Below are 22217 nucleotides of genomic sequence, written 5' to 3' on the forward strand. Positions count from 1 at the left end.
AATCACATTTCAATATGATACGTAAATTTTACTTCCAAAATCGTCCGTCAATTTTCAAGTAATTTAATTAACTCGTAACATTATACGATTAATTAAATAATCAATTAAGAGTATTGCCCTTTAGGTATGACCTAGGGGGTCAACTGATCACCACCGTCACACGACAGTAATGTCAAACTCTAGTCAGCCAATCATTACCGATATATGTTGACCAGTTGACAGTAATAATATTACTTCCCAATTGTATTCATTTTAATGAGACTTAAACATGTGATCATCATGATCAACAGTCGTGATCGCATTATTGTCGGAGGACACATATTCCAACAATTAGGGCTAATTACAGTCGAAATTTTCGATTGTAAACTGGGTTTTGTTGCTGTCATATGCTTAATTCGCCTTAATTTTTGCTTCATTTGCTGCCATTGATGCCTGCTACCCTTCCCCTATCGATGTTTACTTGTTACCATTCAAATTTTTGAGGAAACTTTGGGAATTTTTGGGCTGTAGGTCGAATTTTTCGACTGTTAGGGAATTTTCATGCTGATTTCACGCTGTTTTTCATGCTGTTAAATTGTTGTCTCTTATCAAATCGAGTAATTGCGCCGTTGGCCTAGTATCGCTCCTAGTGCATAGTGACTGGCATCACACATTATCTCAAACGGAAAGTCCTAGTCGGGAGGCTGTATGATCGGCGTAGCGACTAAAGCCTGCTTTAACCTGTTAAAAGCAGAAAGACACTCATTAGTCAACACAAAAGGGGCATTCTTAAGTAGCAGCTGTGTAAGTGGTTTAGCAATTTTTGAGAAATCCTTGATAAACCGGCGATAAAAGCCGGCGTGGCCAAGGAAGCTTCTCACCCCTTTAACATTAACCGGAGGAGGTAATTGCTGAATCACTTCCACTTTTGCTTTATCAACTTCTATTCCCCTATCAGAAACTAAGTGCCCTAAGACAACTCCCTCGTTGACCAAGAAATGGCACTTCTCCCAGTTAAGCACGAGATTAACCTCAATGCAGCGCTGCAACACTTTATCAAGGTTAGACACACAATTAGGAAAATCACTTCCATAAACACTGAAATCGTCCATGAAAACTTCCATAATAGACTCAATATACTCTGAAAATATTCCCATCATGCACCGTTGGAAGGTGGCAGGGGCATTACATAAACCAAAAGGCATCCTGCGATAAGCAAACACGCCCTGAGGACAAGTAAATGTAGTCTTAGCTTGATCATCTGGGTGAATAGGGATCTGAAAGAACCCTGAATACCCGTCTAGATAGCAGCAAAATTTATGAGAAGCTAATCTTTCTACCATTTGATCAATAAAAGGAAGGGGAAAGTGATCTTTCTTGGTGGCGGCATTCTGCTATTTGTAATCTATACACATCCGCCAACCAATCACTACTCGAGTGGGTATTAACTCATTTTTGTCATTCCTAACCACGGTAGTCCCTCCTTCCTTCGGGACCACCTGCACTGGACTCACCCATTTAGAATGACCAACAGAATAGATAATACCTGCGTCGAGCAGCTTCATTACCTCAGCCATCACAACATCTTGCATCTTTTGGTTCAGCCGACGCTGGCCCTCTCTGCAAGGTTTGTAATCTTCCTCCAGCTCTATCCTGTGCATACAAATATCGGGACTAATTCCCTTGATGTCGTCCAAGGAATAACTCAAAGGTTTCCTGTTTTTCTTAAGCACAGCTAACAAAGAAGTCAGCTGATCATTATCAAGCTTAGCACTAACGATGACTGGATATCGCTCAGTATCATCTAAGAAAACATATTTTAAATGAGAGGGAAAAGGCTTACGCTCAGGTACCTTTACCTCAATGGAGCAAAGGGTATTGATCATGGTCATCTGGGTTATCTACACACTCATCCAAAAGCATAAGAGCTTTTAGTGGGTCCTTCATAAAAGAACCCGACCAGAAATCATAGATAGACTCGTCAATAATATCCACAGAATAACACGTGTCCTCTATCTTTGGCCTAGCTAAAGTACTAGGCAGACTGAAAGTGATCGCGTCATCCCCTCCTGCAAGAGTCAAACGCCCTTGTTTGACATCAATAATGGCCCCAACTGTACAAAGGAACGGTCTTCCTATTATAATTGGGGTCCGGGGGTCCTCAGCTATGTCTAAAATAATGAAGTCTACTGGTATAAAGAACTTGCCTATTTTCACAGGCACGTCCTCTAAGACACCCAAGGGTCGCCTAACAGATCTATCAGCCATCTGTAGGGTAATATTTGTCAATTTAAGATGACCCATATACAACTTCTTGTAGATAGATAGGGGCATGACACTGACGCTGGCTCCTAAATCACAAAGAGCCTTATCAATAACCACATTGCCTATAACACAGGTAATAGAGAAGCTACCCAGGTCTTTCATTTTAGGTGGATACTTATTTAAAAGTTAATTACTAGACTCTTCCATAAATGAAACGGTCTCAAATTCACTTGGCTCTCTCTTACGCGTAACAATATCTTTCATGAATTTGGCGTAAGTAGGTACCTGGGTAACAAGTTCGGTAAAAGGGACAGTTACCTGGAGTTTCTTCACAACGTCCACAAACTTACCGTACTGTCGCTCCACCGTCGCGTCTTTCGGACGACTTGGAAAGGGTACTCTGTTAGCAATGAGTTTACCCGCGATATTCTCTTTACCTTTATCAGTGCGTGACGTCTTCACAGCAGGGGAAGATGACACGGTATCGGAATTTTATATCAAAATAGGGTCTATGCTGGTTCTGGCACTCGTTCGAGTACTTTCCTCACTCGATCGAGTAGTTTTATCTTGGAATTTACTCGATCAAGCTATTTGAACCACTCGATCGAGCGATTTCATCCTCTTTTTCACTCGATCGAGTAAAAATATCACTCGATCGAGCATCTGTAAATTAGGCACTACTCGATCGACCTAGGTTATCACTCGATCGAGTGGTTGGATGGATTATTTCACTCGATCGAGTAGATATTTCACTCGATCAAGTGTCTGGACAACACGCAGCAAGGATATCGCCCAGAAACTCTTCCAAATCATCTTCCGAGGTATTATCAGCTGTCACAACCCCGTCTTCTGGTATTCTTGGCCCCTCATGAGCAAGGCCACTTCGGAGATTCGTTGCATTAACTGGGTCGCATGTCGGTGGATGGTTACACATGTCAGGAGAGGCAGTTCCCTTTTATTTCATTCTACCCATGAGCCCCACATAGCCAAATTGCCTTTTTGTCCTATTAGCTACATTCTATAATTTTTCCTACCCTAGCCGAGCTAGCGATGAGTAGCTGTTTGGAATGTTTTGCTGCAGTTTGGTTATATTTATCTGATTTCAGAAGTTAGTAGAAGAATTGAAGGGAACGAATTCAAAAAAAATGATGAATGAAAATGAAAAAAAAACAAAGAAGAAAAGAATGAAAAGAAAAAATTGGAAATACGAAAAAGAAAAAGAAAAATCATGTGCGAAAAAACGAGAAATTGTATAAATGATTTTCTCTCCCATGTGTTATTTATATTTTATGGGGAGTTGACAAGTTTATGGTGTATTGTGAGTTAAGTGCATTGAATTTGCACCGTTTTGTTTTGTTATATTGAGTACGAAGTTGGGATGCAGTTCAATATTTGGATTCGTTGTTGCTAGCCTGGCTATTAACTCCACATATCTAAATTCATCTTAGCCCCTTCTTATCCATTACCTCACTTACCCAAATGTAAGTCCTCGGCATGTGTCTTGGTCATTAGTATGGTTGGAATGCATATGTACGGTTGTAGAGACTTTATTCATGTTAACTGCATGTATGTTCTTATAGGTCGAGTTAGGTGAGTGTCTTTACTTCTCTCTATCTTTCACATATATACTCACCTTGTGCCTAAATTTGAGTGATGAGCGATCCGTGAGCATCTGATATCTCTGAGTCTTGCAAGGTCGACGGTTCAGTAAAGTTTGAAACATTGATTTAATTTTTTTGCACTTATCATTTGCCACTTTGTTAGTTGTTGCATTAAACTGGTTTTGGTAGGTGATTTGTAGTTGATACGTTGGTCCCGTTCCACTGTTTATTCTTAGTTGCATTCATAGTTTGCTTGGGGACAAGCAAAGGTTTGGTTTGGGGAGATTTGATGCGTGTATTTTATATAAGGGTTTTACCTCATTTTTACACGCATTTTTGTACTATTTACGTGGCATCCAGCTACAAATACCCCCGATTAGTCTACTTTGGTTCGTTTTGTGTAAATTGCAGGTATGGACCGAAAAGAAGATAAATCAAGCCTAAACTCGTCCCAATTGCATACATTTATGGAGAACAAGGAATCGGAGCTTGGAATCTGTCACTTTGAAGATGCGTGAGCTGGTTTCGGAGGGTCTCTTAGTGCCTAATCGTGCTGAAATAGCTCGATCGACTACTTTTCCAGTCGATGGAATGCTTTACATAAAGAAGATTACACGAACGAGTAGTTATAGTACTCGATCGAGAAGGCAATACAAGGAGTTACTCGATCGAGTGGTTTATTTCCACTCGATCGAGTGGTTTGACCTGTAATAGAATTTTTCCGCCTAATTTCGTATGGGCTTTTGTAATAGGACTTGGATTAGGTTTAAGGGGGAGATTTTTGTATGCTACTAAATAGATTAGACTGCGTAACTCTTCCTTATTCACTTCTACTTTATCCTTTTCTACTGCTTCTTCACTTTATATTTCTTCTACTCTTTTCTACTCGGATTCGGATTTGTAATTGGTATTATTTCTCCTTTTTATTCTTTAATCGTAATTATTGTTTTGTTTCTGTCTTTCTCTCATTGCTTTCATTATTGTTTACTTTGATCCTTCTTTTCATTATTGTTATATTTAATTCTTATTATCTATATGTTATCGTTGTTGATTCGATAGTAATGTGTATCTAATTCCCCCTTGCTAAGACTAGGGAATCCATGATTATGAAGGAATAGTAATTGCCATATTAGGTCTTGTGCTTGTGTGGTCTCTGTTGTTAATCGCTGCATTAAACTGTTTCTGTCTAATTGAGTCGACGCAATTAGTCATTTTATCGTAGCAAACCTTGACCTGGACCGGAAGATTGGAAAGGGCGAGACTCGTAGCGAACATTAGGGCACCGTAGTGAGGGCGGAAGCTAAGCTATTTGTGCTTTAGGGGGAATTGATACCGGAAGGAGATATTAATCAGGTATGCCTGCATCCAAATTTTTGTTATTGTTTCTCCAATTATTTTGCAATTACATATCTTGTAGTCAATTATATGTGTCAACTATTTGGTCACTTGTTTAATATGTGAAAGCAATCTGAAGTTAATTGCGATTTTCAGAATTCAATATAGCAATTTAGGGCTCTGGCACTGCTGTTAATTGTTACAGAGTAATACCGTCGTATTCTACAATTAACACCGTCTTATGCTACTGCTGATGAAAACAACAATTTCCGATTGTTAGAATTCATTCCCTTGTTGTTACTGACTACATACTTCTTGTTGTTGCCGTGTGAAACTAGTTCTGTGTAGTTTGGGATTGATGCTCGTTTTGAATGTTCATCCCCGCCAATTTGTTAACGGTTCTGGTGTTTTTACAAGTGGAATTAGATATGCAGCTTTAAGTTTGATTACTAGTACAAGTCGCCAGTAAAAGTCTTCAATTTTCCTTGTGCAAAGAAAGTCTAAAGTAACTTCAATGCCAAAAAAAAGGTTTAAAATTGATTGTAATGAAACTAATTTTAATGACCTTACCGGTCAAGCTAGGAAGTTAGTTGATTATATGCAAAATTTGAAATTTTTATAATAGTTCAGTCATCCTGGGAGCTTGTTCTTAATTCTCCCTATGTGAATTTGTCCTAAATTTTAAGATTGACACATTAGAAGATTAATTAAAGAATAGAGATAGAGATAGTATTGGTGTAAGTGTGTAGTTATGTTAATAGTCCAAAGTAATAGTAAGTTTGATGAATTATGTCAATATTGAATTTTTCTGTATTGTTTCCTTCGTGGTTTATTGCTTCCGTTATACGGGTTTATTTGACGGACTGTTATATCCTTTGTTTCAACTCAAGATCAAAACTTAGAAGTTGTAGATAAGTTTGGTGAATTATATCCTTTTTTTTCCCACAGTTAAAGGACTGAGGATTGTAAAAGATTGACTAGGATTATGCAGTTTATGCATTACACTTGTACATCTATTCCTCATTTTGCTTTTGTGTTTATCATTTGCTTTCTTCTGAGTTTGTAATATTCTCAGAAGATTCACTACATTTTTTTCTTCTTGTACATCTGAATTCGAAATGCTATACTTCGACTCTTCACTTCTTTGGTCACACTCTTATTTAATCACTAGACTGTTGGATATGTGTATGAAAATCCATACTGGGCCCTTACTAATTTGACGCTTTCCCAGAAGAGAGGAAAAAAAAAAAGAGGGAAGGTCGCATGACAAAGGTAGAATTAGAGAAGAGACTGTGAAGGAAACATCTTTTCTTATTCAGAAAAATATTATGCTTTCTGTGCTATGTCTCAAACATATCCTTCTGTGTATGAAACTTTTATGTACTGTTGATTTAAGTGAAGAAGCAATTACCCAGCCTTTCTCTTCTTTCTCAGCTTCTATCTCTCCAGCTTGTAATGCTAATTTGTGCTCTTGATTTTCCCTTATTTGGTTCTCGGGGAATACATATTGACTGACTATCTTCCGGTTCCCTAGTTCGACATTAATGTATGCTTCTGTTGTGCATTTTTCTGCTCGTGGTTGGCGTTTAATCTTATATTTTATACTATCTAATTTAGATTCTAGGTTTTAGTTAGTTTTAGCTTCTGGTAAATAATACTCTGTAGGACTGTAGTCCCTATGTAGCTGGTGCTAGCTTTATATCTAAACTTATCTGCGTAGAGTTTATTTCGGTTGTAATTGTAAGTTGCTTACAAGTTCAGGAGCTCTATTATTTAGACATATGGAAAAAGTGCTCTTGGATCTCAAACTGTTGAATTTTTTGCTTCTTTTATCCTTCCTCTGCGACACTCAGCCCTATTCCTAATTGTCGTCATTTCCTCTCGTGTTGCCACAATCTTGTACTCCCTTTGTTGATGCGCATATTTTTCCTGTTTGTATTTGTATTGAAGCCTTTGTGAATAAACTTCTCCTTGGAACCTTTCCTTTTCTGTATGTTATTTGTGGCCGCACGGTGCACCTTATTATGTTCCTTATTTTTTGTGCAAAACAAACTTGGAAGTTATTCACTTAAAAAGTAGATCTCAATTTTCTGAAAGCTCTGATATTACCATTTCATCATATAGGTTTAAAGAAAGAAGAGGAAGAAAGAAGAGCCGTTCAAGGCAGTATTCATCGTCACAAGATTCCAGGTAGGTGGCAGAAACGGCTATCTTGAATTTCATTTTTGTGGAATAAAATTGCCAAGTTTGAGTGAATGTTATGTTGAAAGAAAATGTATTATTTATAGTGTAGAAAAGAGTTAGAGAGTAGATTTAGTAGATTCTTTCCTGTGAGTGCATTGCTGCAGTTGCTGTTGTTAGTATGGTTGGTCCATCTTTATCCTGGTGTTGTTAGTTTATTAATATACTCAAACTTTAAGGCTTTTCTGTATAATAATGTTATGTAAACTTTTTTATTTGTTTCTCTCTTTTTTTCCCACAGTTAAAGGACTGAGGATTGTAAAAGATTGACTAGGATTATGAAGTTCATGCATTACACTTGTACATCTAGATTAATTCAGTTTTATTGAGATGGGTCCTGCCCAATTTTCTCCCAGCCATCTCAGGCAAATGTGGTGCATAGATTGAAGTGGGTTGATCATAGTTAGCCTCTAAAACATGTAATTGTATTTAACTTAAACTTAATGGAACTGAAGTGAAGTGCAAAAGAACTAGTGTTCGACTTGGACATTATTAACCGTCACAGATGTTGCCCAAAAGATTTTTGGGATATGGCAACACTCTTTGTTTCTATTCAAAACTTGTCTAGTGCTCTGTTTTCTTATGTTTTTTTTTAGTTATCACTTTTATTATGAATAATTTTTAATAAAGGTTAAAATCATCCTTATTTACAAGCTTTCTCTCCACCAAAATTCTCTATTTTGACCTTACAAAGCTACTTAATTGCCACTTGAAGGTATGTATATCTTTATTCAATTTCAGTTTCCCGTTAAATGATGGTTAATTTTTATTACATGAAACAGTTTAGTGCATTTAATGTGATTATTATACATCATTGACGTAGATACCCATTAATATATGTGTTTATTAACTAGATTATGGACCGAAGTTGGATGTATGGAAAGCGTGATTTTGTTTATCTTGAACGACTAGAGGAGTTTCTTAGTTGTGCCTTCGAACATCAAAGACTCCATGGAGATAATCAATTCGTATGTCCGTGTACCTTATGTCAAAATCGTAAAAAGGTGAATTCTAGGGATGAATTGCGGGAACATTTAATTTTAAAAGGATTTAAAGCAGATTATAATATGTGGATATTGCATGGAGAAAGTGTTAATGATATTTGTCCCAACGTAAATTTTGGAATTAATGATAAAGATGGGGATCATATTGATGTCGGGGTAGAAAATGATGATGAAATCGTTGAAAATATTGATGTGGATGATAATATAGAGCCTGATAATGATAATATTGACGGGTTGATGAAGGATCTTGAAGAAGATATTGTGGAGTGCCCTATTATTTTTCGGAGAATGATTGATAATTCCAAGAAGCCTTTATAACCGAATGGTTCTAAATTCTCTCTTTTATTAGCTGTGTTGAAACTATTCACATTGAAAGCTGGAAATGGGTGGAGTGACAAGAGTTTTACTTCCTTGTTAGAACTTTTGTTTCAAATGTTGCCGGAAGGTAACGAGCTTCCCTCCACCACATACGAATGCAAGAAACTACTATGCCCATTATCTACGTCTTACCAAAAGATTCATGCATGCGTGAAGGACTGTATTTTGTACAGAAAAAAGTATAGTGAATTAAAAGAATGCCCAAAGTTTGGTGAGTCACGATATAAGATGGTAGACAATGGTAATGGTGGCAAAAAGAAGGGGAGTCTTGTGAAGACATTATGATATTTGCCAATAATACCAAAATTTAAACGCTTTTTTTCAAATAAAAAAGATGCGGAGTACATGTTGTGGCATCAAAAGGGCAGGAATAAAGATGGCCGACTGAGGCATGTAGCTGATTCTCCCAAATGGAGAACAATTGATCGAACCTTTCCAGAATTCGGTTCAGAGCCTAGAAATTTAAGATTGGGACTTTGCACCGATGGAATTAATCCATTCGGAACTTTAAGTACCCAACATAGTTGTTGGCCAGTAATGTTGATAATTTACAATATCCCTCCTTGGCTTACCACAAAGAGAAAATACATTATGTTAACACTCCTAATTTCGGGACCTAAGCAACCTGGAAATGACATTGACGTGTATTTGGCTCCTCTAATTGAAGACTTGAAACTCTTGTGGAACGATGGGGTAGAGGTGTTTGATGCAAGTACTAGCTCTAGGTTTTAAATGCATGCTATGTTGTATTGTACAATTAATGACTTCCCAGCTTATGGTAACCTTTCTGGATACCAACTGAAGACTGATAAGGGATGTCCGGTATGCGGGGATGACACTGAATCTGATTGGTTGGAGCACAGTGGCAAATTTTCGTACAGAGGTGGTCGTCGTTTTCTACCTGAAAATCATCAATATCGAAAGAAGAAGAAGGCTTTTTATGGGAAAAGGGAGCATAGGAAACCCCCTTTGTTTTTGAGTGGAGAAGAGTACTACGATAAGGTTAAGAATATAACTACAATTTTTGGAAAACCGTACGTACCTCCACCAGATGGAGTATATCATACAAAGAGGTCAATTTTTTGGGAAATATTGGCAGCACTTGTATGTGAGGCATTGCATTGATGTCATGCACGTGGAGAAGAAGTGTTTGATAGTTTAATTGGAACATTGCTCAATATGCCGAATAAGACTAAGGATGGGGTGAAAGCTCGAAATGACATGGCTGCTAGAGGGCGTATCGAGTTAAAACCAATTGAGAAGGGAAAACGTATCTATATACCACCGTCTTGCACGACTCTTTCTAAGAAGGAGAAGATGATTGTCTGTGAATCTTTAAAAGGGGTCAAGGTACCACATGGATATAGCTTTAACATAAGTCGTCTTGTTTCCATAAAAGATTCTAAGTTAGTTGGTATGAAATCTCACGATTGTCATGTTATGCTTACACAACTGCTTCCTGTGGCCATTAGATTGTATTTCCTAAGCATGTTAGGCAAGTCATCACCAAGCTTTGCCTCTTCCTTGATGCAATCAACTCAAAAGATATCCACCCTGACACCTTAGATGACTTGCAAACGGATGTTGTTGTGACTTTATGTGAATTAGAGATGTACTTTCCGATTTCTTTCTTTGATATCATGGTACACTTGGTCATTCATTTAGTGCGTAAGATTAAACTTTGTGGTCCGGTGTTTCAAAGAAACATGTGGGCGATGGAGCGAGAGATGGGTACTTATAAGAGACGAATGAAGAATCGTTGTCGTCCTGAAGGTAGTATTGTTAAAGCAATAATTGCATGTGAGACAATCCAATTCTGTGTTGACTATATGGCAGATTTTAAACCTATTGGAGTTCCCATATCTCGGCACGAAGGTAGACTCTTAGGGAAGGGTACTTTGGGTAAAAAAACAAATGTGCGTGGACTGCGATTCTTTTCAGAAAGCACATTTATATGTTTTACAACATATGACAGAGGTCCATCCCTATTTAACCGAGCACCTGGATTTACTGAAGCTCCAAAATCCACATAAACGCGATGACTGGTTGTTGAATGAACATAGTCGGACTTTTGCGGGGTGGTTTAAAGGTAAGGTGATGAGTGAGTTGTCTACACAATCTCATAATGTAAGTGCTAACTTACGCTGGTTAGCATATGGCCATAAATCGAACATCACATCATTTGAAGGGTATGATATCAATGGGTTTTGCTTTTACACAAGCCGACAAGATGAGAAGAGTACAATGCAGAATAGTGGAGTGACTCTTCTTGCATCATCAGAAGAATATGTTGGAAAGGGTAAGGATCCCGTAGACATCACAAGGGCGTACTATGGGAAAAATGAGGATATTTGGGAGCTTGAGTATGTAACTTTTAGTGTACCCTTGTTTCGGTGTAAATGGGTAGATTGTGATAAGGGTGTCACCGTTGACGATATGGGATTCATTTTGGTAAACTTTAATGTTGTTGGACATATACATGAACCCTTCATTCTTGCATCTCAAGCAAAACAAGTATTCTACATTGAAGATCCTTTAGATAAGAGATCATTCGTGGTTCGTTATGGGAAAAGGCATATTCTTGGTGTCGATGGAGTAGTTGACGAAGAAGAATATGATCAACTTGATGAACTGCCTCCTATTTCTGTCAAGCGTCGATCGGTTCAAGATTTAAGTGATGAAAGTTATTTGCGTCAAGATCATGATGAGGGTCTATGGTTTGATAAATTAAAATAGTTTATGGTTATTTTAGGTAGTCCTATTACCGTCCTTCTCAAAATAATCCCTAGTATACTTTTAACGGTTTAACCCATATTAATCTAACGTTTGCCATAATTTTTCTTTTATTTCTTTTATTGCACCTGTCAGATTGCTAGTTAAAATCCGATCCTCAAGAACCCATTGAGCGTAAATGTATTACTCTCTGCATTTCTTTGATTCCCTTCGCTTCCAAAGTGTCAGGTTGCTTAAGAAAAATAGCCACTAGACCAGTTTTCTGGACTTGCTGTAAACCCTGACAAGTCTTGTACTTAATTTGGAGGAGTGGATATTTCTGTCAAAAAACTTATTTTCAGAGCAACTTCATGATGTTGAGTGAGAGACGAGAGTGTTAGACTATTGTGTTAATATGCTGTGTAGCAAATCTTCCATAAAACAATCTTACTGTGTGATTAACCTAAATCCTTGCAAGTATCTAATCTCTCTCTATCATAAACTTCCTCCATCTCATTTACTATTGTGTTAATTTGCAAATTTTTTTTTTAACTCTGTCCCAAAAACAAGTACAAAGAATCAAACAGAATAATGGAGAAATTATGGATTGGTATCAAAGTTAGACAGTCTTGTCCTTCAACTCCTTAAGGAATTTTGCAATCATATCTGAGATAGTGAATTGCTTGTACAACGTTGGCTTTTCTGGGGAAACCAACTCCGGTAGAGGTCCATATAACTTGTCACTAGTTATGGCTGGGTTGAAAAACACGGGAACAAATATTCTTGATCTTGGTAAAGGATTAGCGTATACACGGACTATCTTGAGATCAATCCATTCTCCACTATACTTGACTTGTAATCCACCAACATCGTCCTGCAATAGAACTATCAAGGTTCCGTGATCTGAGTGTGATGCGATCCCAATTGTCTTGTCGGGTTCAGGACAGTATGGATAGTACTGTCCAGCCATGTTTATCCTCGCCAAATATGATTCCGGGCTTAGTCTATCACCACTTAATCCTAATCCTTCTAACAAAATACTTAAAAGCCGCGCACTCAACTTCTTCACCTCTTTTGCCCACTCCATCACCTCAGCTCTGCATTCAGACAACCAAATAGAGTCAACAAATATAGTAGACGTCACTAATTCTGAAGCAATGAAAATCTGAATCAAAAATCATACTTGCAAACATTTAGGATGGCATTAGGATCGACATATTTGGGGCCTAGTTGAACTTGAAGTGTATCGCGCCAACTCGCGGCCTTGGAATATAACAAGTCATAGTTAGAGAAATAACCCACACCGGATGCAACAGAGTCCTGGTTATAGTACTTGATTTTTTCCTCGTCTGGCTGTTCGAAAAAGGCCCTGATTGCGCCAACTAGCCGGTCGAGGGCCGACACTTCCATGCCATGGTTCAGCACTTGAAAGAAGTCGTACGTAGAAGCAGCGTCCCTTATTTTTTGCACCACTTCTTCGTGAATAATCCTATTGTTTCCCTGTAGTCTAGACAATTATTTAGTTTCAATTGCCATGACAAATTCTGGGATTCAGCCCTTAACTTAGAATATTATTGACTGAAAAATAGTGTTAGTTGATTGAGTAGTTGCGGCAAATTAATCAGAAAATCCTGTTGAATGCTTGCACTGGTAAGTAGTCTTCTGAGCATTGATACTAAGTTTCCAAAGGAGCAGTGAAGAATATGGAGGCTACCCCTGCCAAGTCAGTGAAGAATCTCATCCACATTTATTCTTTAATTGCATTGTCTCAAATGAAATATGGAGGCTATCCCTGCCAAATAGGTAACTTATTTTATGTATATATTTTTTTTCTTTATCTCTTTCATATATTATTTTCATAATTGGTATATACTAATTTTTTTTCTTTATTTATTTCCTAAGGTATATAATGGACAAGGAAGCCCCCACGAGCGGAAATGACCATTGTAAGAAGCCCAAACGTAAAGGGAGAGGTGCAACAATAGGTATAAAGGCCAAAAGACCAAATAAAGGGCCTAAGCGTATTGATTTTGATAAGCACGGTAGGCCATATGGACCATGGAGGAGATATTGGTAAGATCGCCCGAAATAATATCAAGATGACATATGAGGATTGGTTCAAAGTACCCGAGGGAATTAAAGATTCAATTTGGAAAGACTTAAAGGTTGTGTTTCATACACTAACATTTTATTTTGATTAAGGACTTTTGATGTTTTTGCTTTCACAATAGTTTGCAGTTTGATGTTTTTTTTATCTTTGAGTTAATGGGATTTCTGAGCCATGTTTATGAATTATTTTGATAGACCGAATGGAACCTCACTGATGATGCAATGCGTAAGAAGGTACTAAGTAACGTGGGCAAGAGTTTGAGGTTGTTTAGGACAAACTTGACTTGTTCTTTTATCACTAAAACAAGACAACAAAGGAGAGCCGAGCCTTTAGATGATCCTTTGTCCGTTTATAAAGGGATAACACCAGATGATTGGAAGGAGTTTGTGAAACAGCGAATGGATGAGAAATTTAAGGTGAATTACATTATTGTTTTTTAATTGATATTCAGCTCTCTGTTTTTTTTTTCAAGTTTATTACTAATAAAAATTATTGGTTTTATAATTAATAAATTGCAGGAAAAAAGTAGAAAAGCACAGGAATCCCAAAAGTGTAACTTGGACCGACATTATATGGGAAGAGCTGGCTATATGGGTAAGATGGAGGATTGGTATGAAGAAGAATTAAATGATGCCTTGGCTAATGATCTTAATGCTGAACCCGAAGCTACTCAGAAAAATATTACGAAACTTCTTGAAGATAGGGGTTATTTGTAGGTCAAAGGACATACCCCTTCATCCAAGGACCTTTCGTCGCAAACGCAAGAGTTGATAAGTGAAATAGTAAGTGAGCTTTAACAATTCAAGGTCCGGTAATTTTACAAATTTCAGGAGTAGAAAACCGTCTTGTGCGCTCCCTTGTTTCCCACAATGTAAGGGTGTTTTTCTGACACAACCACTAGACCAGTTTCCTGCCTTCAAAATGAGTAGAACTGGGAAGTATGATACACTGAACAACGGAATAAGAGACAAATACTGAAAGTAGATTAGATTCAAAATAGACTAAAATATTATTTTTGTCTAAAATATAATATTAACCCTATTTATTTGAACAGAATTATTGTCTGGTTATTTTTGTCTAAAATATTAACCTTGTTTTCATTTGAACAGAATTATTGGGAGGAGATGAAGAGAAAAGGGGAGTTTGTTCCTTCTGGAAGAGAAGATGTGTTAGTTAAGGCCACTGGAAAATTTGATCGCCCTGGATTCACAAGAGGAATTGGAGGCTGTGTTGGTATTACTAACTTTTTTGGAAAATCAAATAGTCCTGGAGTTAATAGGAAGTTGTATACGGAGGATGATTTTACGTCATTTAAGGAAGAGGTGACAAAATATGCAATGGCTAAAGTAGAAAACTTGGTTAAACAACATGTGTCACAAATTTTAAAGGATCAAATCCAACTGAAGTCGTCATATGACATCGAAATTAACAAGACTACAGACGTCTCCTCCTCTCTCCCTCTCGAGAGTAGTACTCATGCTACCAAGCTTAATGATCCATTCGTTGAGTTAAAGGTATATAAAATATGTATGACCATACATCTTATATATATATATATATATATATATATATATATATATATATATATATATATATATATATATATATATTACTAGTTTAGTTAAAATTTTACATTTCCCTCTTATTCATTATCGCAGGATCCCGTTCCATGTCGGCTGCTGGCTGCTGGTGAGACGGAGATCGTTGTCGCCGAGGGAACAGTTTGGCCATGGGTAGAAGGTAAGTTGGTGCACAACTCACTATTGACATGTGAAAATGCTCACGTATCCATTGATAATATCATAGATGGGAAGGCATTACTTCCAATTCCGTGGGATGAACATGAAAGGGTTGGTGAGGTTGTCGGAAGTTTCGCACAGTGGCCGTATTCATTGGTTTTATTAGGAGCAACCGAGGTAAAAAAATATGCAACTACTAATTTATCAACTATATATATATTTTTTTTTCAAAGGTTAAGAAACTAATTAATTGTTGTATTATTTCTAATTTCTAGGGTGATCCTAATGCTAAAGATAAGGTTCAACGGATTAAGCCAAAAGACACTGATAATTTAGCAAAGATACGGCCGTCTGGTGGTGGTGGTATGAAGAATGTTCAACTAGACGCGGTAATGGTAATGAACCACTTGTTAGATTTACTTGTAGGTGGTTTAATTATTTTTTCTCTCTTATTTGGTTCTTAAAACTTGTAATCTTTAGGCGAAGGCAAGAAAGAGCAAAAAGGGGCCACTAAATAAGGATGAGTTAAGTCGTTTGGATGTCCATTGTCAAAGGTTGGAAGACATGATCGGTTATGCTTGTTCGGGAGGATATATGTTGTTTACTATAGAGATCGAGAAGATGGTCTATTCATATGAAAGCCCGGTGAAGCTGTTAATCATGCTTGATGATATTAGGGAGATGTTCAGATATGAATGGTTAAATATATCCATACTTCAACTCAAGCTGTTGTATTATCCATTTATATACTTTTTATGAATTTTATTCTCATAATAATGTAGCTTCTTATATGACTATGGGACTCAACTTGGAGTGACGGAAAAATTAGTTGGATTTTTGTGCCCCGATAGACTTTGCACATATATGCATTCCGAGGTTGAGACAGAGAGATACTGAACAGATGCTTTAAAAGCTCAAGAAAAGAAGAGATATGTGATGGGTGCTTTTTATGAGGCGTGAGTTTTACAATTTTCTTATTTTTTTTCCTGCATTTCATCACTTAGCTCATGACCTAGTTAAAGGATTTATAAGTTTTTTTTTATATAGCTCGCATTGGATGTTGGTTGTATTCTGTCTTAGAGATAATATTGCATATATTTTTGACTCGGATAAGGCGACAAAGAAGACATGACAGATAAAAAGCTGCTTATCATGGTAAGTTCAATCGACTAGCTAACAACATTAAATTATATGTATGAATGATCGATAATATGATTACTTTTCATGTATTCAATTTCAGGGCTTGAAAAAGGTATTCTTTTAGGGCTGGAATACGTGATATGTCAAAAAAAAAATGAACTCCAAATAAAAATGATTGAGGTATGTAGCTGTTTTCGTTAAAAATTCAATTACGCCGAGTATAGCTGCCTTTGATATGAATTGTGCCTTGAATTGCCTGGTATGAACTAGTCTTGAGCTACCTTTGCTACCATTTTCTTGTTTGTATTGATTGGTAAGGAGTCTTTATAATTACGGAAAATTGACATGGTACCCTTAAAGTTTACCACTTTTCCCATGGTATCCACCTTTTTATGTTTGTGATCAACGTACCCTTAAGGTTTACTTTTTGTGCACAAGCTGCCCAAAAGTCTTACTTTTTATCCTCTCTCTTATAACATCGTTAACATTTAACAATATCCCCTTTACCAACTTAATTAAAGCTAATTTTAATGTTAAACACCTGAATTTTGTTTTCTAATTTCCTAATTATCCCATCCTTGCACCATTCTCAATCTATCATCCTTAACCCACTGCACATACACAACGCATCAATAATCGCTCCAGCCTCACTAATCCGAACACCATCAGCTCTACCTTATTACATCCTGCTCTAGTACTCCACCATCCTAATTCTAACAACAGCCCAAAGTGTAGCGTAGTTGTGAATCAACTGATCTTAAAAATATCACCATCACCCACAATTAAAATCGAGGGCAAAGAGGATGAATGAGTAAATAATGCAGTAGCATATGTTGATTTACCAAAGTGTAGAAACTAAAGCAATAGAAATTAGCAAGTATGGACTATGTAGTATGTATCACTTTGTTCAACTATGAAGGGAAGTATCACTTTGTTCAAGTGTTTGTGGACTTGTGGTTAGATTGGGAAGAGAGTTTATGCTAGGTGTATCATATTCCTGTGGTGATGATTGGTGGTGGTAGATAGTGAGTGTCGAGTGTCGAATAAGTTTGGCTAGTGGTCTAATCTTTAGTGGGTTGCGTGTATAAACTTTATTAAATATTAAATATTGTTAATCATCTTCCTCAAAGCCATTAATTATAACACTCTAGAATTAATTTGTGACACATCAATAATTCCGTTAGAAAAGTAACAGAAGTTAGTAAATTTGGCATATAGGCAAAAATGTGAAGTTTAGGGGTATGTTATACACAAACTTAAAAAGTTGGGTACCGTAGGAAAAGTGGCAAATTTCAAGGGTACCATGTGAATTTTCCGTTATAATTATATGATGGCAATGTTAAGAAGCCTTTATAGTTATATTAGGGTATGTTCCTTATTTATGGGCACATGTGAGACTTGGTTATTATTTTGTGTTTATGTTCCTTATAAAATAAGGATATATTGGGGTATGTTCCTTATAAAATAAGGAAAGGTTCAAGGTTTTGACAAGTGAATATTAAGGACATATATTTTTATGTCCTTGTCAGCTGTCTACTTACTGTTGATTTTGTATAAATGTAGTGCTCGAGCAAAAGCAACCTGATTGTCCTTGTTGGCTGTCTACTTACTCTTGATTAATTATAAATGTACTGCCCTCAACAGCCGCAGAGTTATGAGTGCGGTTATTATGTTATGAAGTAGATGTATGATATTACTGTACGTTACGCATCACCAGAGGACGACATAGTAAAGGTAGCTTGATCTATTGTCTCGAACTGTTTGAATTTTTATGTATAGATATTGTTCGTATAGAATGTCCATGTGTAGATATTGTTCATATTTTCTAAGTGTGGCCTAATAATCCTTGTTTTTGTATGTAGTGTATTACAGGTTCGCAAATGACAATTGAACAAATGAACGAGGTTCGAGAGCTTTGGTCGCTTTATTGTGGAAAGAACGTCTAGAGTATGTATGATTTAGATTTCTAGAAATTGTAATTGAAAATACACATTTTGTGTCGTAGAAGCTTGTAGTGTACATTTTGAATTATTTTGAATGGACGGAATTGTATACGCTATGATATTTTTTTGGTATAATAAATATGTAGTTGTGTTTAAAATTGTTGGAAGGAATAAGATGCAGGGTTGTTATTTTTATATTGATTCATTTTGCAGGCCCCTAACAGTGTAAAAATTCACAAATAGCTTAAGAGTAAATCGTCATTCTGAATCATACAACATCAGTTTCATACATCAGTTTCAAACAAAACGATGTAAAATGCCATTTACATTACATCAGTTTCAAACAAAAACCGATGTAATTGAGACACTATTAACATCGATTTTCGCCTATAACCGATGTTAATAATATACTATTTACATCGGTTTTAGACCAAAACCGATGTAATTGAGACACTATTAACATCGCTTTTCACCTATAACCGATGTTAATAATATACTATTTATATCGGTTTTAGACCAAAACCGATGTAATTAAACACTAGTAACATCGCTTTTTACCCATAATCGATGTTAATTTTATACTATTTATATCGGTTCTGAAACCGATGTTTAGCTAAAAATACTAAATACGTCGCCCCCAGAAACATCGCCACAAAAGCGATGTAAATAGGGTAAAATAACCGATGTCAATGAGACTTTTTCTACTTGTGATGTGTCACCATCCACAGACCGAATGCATACAGGTATTAAGAAGACTAAACTCATACTTATGCAAATTGATGTTACATGCCTTACAGAGAGTACTACTCACATCCTAAATGAAACCGGTCATGAATGTCACCAGTTTACAAAGCTCTAACCGCATAATGTAGTGTAGCTTGCCAATATGCGAGTCAAGTCTATTCGTTCAGGTAAGAGAGAAACAAAAATTCGTAGATCATGCACAATATCTTGCCAAATAAATGTCAAGCAAAATGCAGGGCTAAGGTAGGGATTCAATGTAGCGTCAAAGTTCAAACGTTCCGACTCAAATTAAACGTGAATGTTTTTTGAAATTTATGTGATTTTTGAATTAAAAACGACAATGGATGCGAAAATAAATAAACGTGCAAACGAAAATGCAAGAAAAACATGCAGACACAGATATGGATGCATACCTCCCCAAACCAAATCGTACAATGTCCTCATTATACCAAAAATAGGGAAGAAAATGCAAACTGAGGATAAAAGGATAACTGGAGTCAGAATACTTACAAAACGTCGGTAAGAGGGACCTCCCCAAACCGACCATGAACATGGGAGGTCAAAGGAAGTCAAGCAGTAGCTCAACAAACGAAGATTAGTAGCTGGAAGACAAAAATGCTCGATCTAGTGACCGAGAACAGGTCGATCGATTGATTTGGTGTCAGAAGGGTTCGATAGAACGAAATAATCACTCGATCGAGTGGTCACGGAATTGCAGCTTGTCGATCGAGTATAGATGTTACTCTATAGAGTGAATTTCTTCGCAAAAGTGCTCGATCGAGTAACTGCACCTGCAAAATACGTATAAGAAGCATAGGGAAAGTAGAGAAAGCATAGTTTTGTGTATAGTCAAATTCCCCTGCCCAATTTGTTTAGGATGGATTTTAGCTCGATGCCCTCTACGAGCTCTACTACCTGTCCGTCCCTGTCTCTGTCTGAGACGGTAGTCCCTGCTGCTACTACCGTCTCTGCACCTACCAGTACCTCTGTTTTTCTAGTCTCTGCTGCTGGTACGGTTTTTCGCCGCTAGCACTCTTTGCTAGCCCTGTTTTGTTGCCACCTCGATCTGACCACTACTACTGCTAGCACTGCTGCTAGTCTTTCTTCTTCAGTGGCGGTCACAGCTGCAGCCACAACTTCTACTTCAGCCACGGTGAGCATACCTTTGGCAGACTCACCCGCAGTCGCAGCTGCTTTACGGGCGGCTCTAGTTCCTCGTACCGTCAGTGGACGGTCTTCTACTTCAGGTTCTAGAGGTCGTGGCCGGGGTCGCAGTCGTGCTCGTGCTACGCCAGCTCCTAGTACTCTTGCTACTCCTTCTGGCACGGTCACTGTTCGAGGGGATGACTCTCTTGACTCACACCCTCGGTTCCCTCAGGTAACTTTTGTATATGGTATTCATCATGAGCGTTTTTATAACTTAGTTGAATGTGAGTTTCTCCCTACCCGATTCTTAGACCGTCCAGCACTTCAGAGGCTCGGCTTCTACGAGCCAGTTTGTGAGCTTTTACGGGGCACGGCGATGGCCGGACTCATCACTATGAGCGGCCACACTTTTAGGGAGCTGAGCCTTGAGTTCTTCAGCTCCTTCACCTTTTCCTCAGGGGCACACGACGCTGTCCCTACTAGTCTTTCTGTGTCCTTCCGGTTGTACAACCGGACCTTTTCTATGACACTTGAGGAGTTTGGTACCCGACTCGACCTTTCCTTTACGGGCACCACTGTTTCCCCTAGGAAGGTCATTAGTCTTCTTTGGTGGGCTTTGGCACAGACCCCTTTTCACGAGCGAAAGCTCCCTGAGGTCCACCTACCCCCCGCCCGTTACTTTCTTAGACTGATGGGGAGCACTATTTTTGGCCGAAAGGACCCAAAGAACATCAACAACAACGAACTCTCCATCTTAGGCGGTTACCTAAACATCGACGGCGAGGGTCCGTTTACCCTCAACATCGCCTACTTGACCGCCAGGTACTTCCAGGCTCAGGGAGAGAAGCTCATGGGCACTATTGACTGCGGTGGCATAGCCACCTTTTTTGCCCGTTCTCTCCTCACCGTCTTGCCTCGTGACTTACCTTACATAGACGGTGATAGGTATCTGAGCCTAGCTGTCATGCACTCTCAGACATGGCTGACCACAGACTACCGGACATGGAAGATAGATGGTTCATTGCCCGTCGACCTCCCTTGTGACACCCTGCCTCGTCTAGCCCCTTTGCCTACTGTTGCACGGGGCATCCGACCACCACCTCTACCTCAGTACCACCTCCAGGTCCGCCCACCTACTCCTTTACCCGCCGCTAAGAAGCGGTGTAGACTTGAGACCGGAGAGGGATCCGCACCTTCCACGGGTGGCCAGACTTCCACGGCCACGCCTACCCCGATCCCTACTCATACTCCTACTCCCGCGCTTGCTGATCAGACACAGACACAACCGGTCTTACTGGCTAATTTTGTACCTCCACCACCCATTGAGGCGTCCTCGGTTATGGACCAAGGGCGCCGTGACGGTTTGTTAGTTGAGATTGCAGAGAGACATGCTCGTATGGAGCGGGACATGGCTTTGACTTTGTTCCCTCTATACGAGTATCACATGAGGCGACACCGTCCGATCCCAGAGGGTTGGACACACCCTTCCTTTTATCGGTACCCAGCTGAGGGGTACCCAGAGTCTGCTAGTGAGGAGGAGGAGGACGAGGACCCGGCGGCGACAGTAGAGAGAGCTCGAGCTGAGCAGAGGAGGAAGAGAGAGCTGGAGGTAGATCTGGACTTCACGGCGATGGTGGAGGACGTGCGTGACACCGACGAGGCTGACGAGTAGCTGCTGGTCTACTCACTTCCCCAGTTTTCTGGCTGGTTTGGGGAAGTTCGTGTTTTGTATGTCCATCTCACTCTTTTATTTTTGTCTCCTCTTTATTTTATTATTTTTCATTCTTTATTGGTTGTATATTCCCGTTCCCCTGTATATATCTGCTGGTGTATGTTGGAGGACAACGAGGGCGTTGTCCGTTTTGGTTTGGGGAGGGTAT

At 38.4% G+C, this 22217-nt stretch overlaps 2 protein-coding genes across 2 annotated transcripts; one reads left to right on the forward strand and one right to left on the reverse strand.

Annotated features, from left to right (window-relative positions):
* The first annotated feature begins 9340 nt into the window (after positions 1–9340).
* On the forward strand, positions 9341–11539 carry LOC141633009 (uncharacterized). The gene is made up of 5 exons (XM_074445506.1): positions 9341–9515; positions 9576–9907; positions 9995–10153; positions 10276–10678; positions 10779–11539. The coding sequence occupies exons 1-5, from the start codon at positions 9341–9343 to the stop codon at positions 11537–11539; spliced, it is 1830 nt and encodes a 609-aa protein (XP_074301607.1).
* A 595-nt stretch (positions 11540–12134) lies between these two features.
* LOC141633010 (deacetoxyvindoline 4-hydroxylase-like) lies at positions 12135–13262 on the reverse strand. The gene is made up of 3 exons (XM_074445507.1): positions 13230–13262; positions 12699–13015; positions 12135–12612 (listed from the first exon to the last, which is right to left on the reverse strand). The coding sequence occupies exons 1-3, from the start codon at positions 13260–13262 to the stop codon at positions 12135–12137; spliced, it is 828 nt and encodes a 275-aa protein (XP_074301608.1).
* Positions 13263–22217: the final 8955 nt, after the last annotated feature.

This window comes from Silene latifolia, chromosome Y, assembly GCF_048544455.1.
Source record: "Silene latifolia isolate original U9 population chromosome Y, ASM4854445v1, whole genome shotgun sequence".
Lineage (NCBI taxonomy): Eukaryota > Viridiplantae > Streptophyta > Magnoliopsida > Caryophyllales > Caryophyllaceae > Silene > Silene latifolia.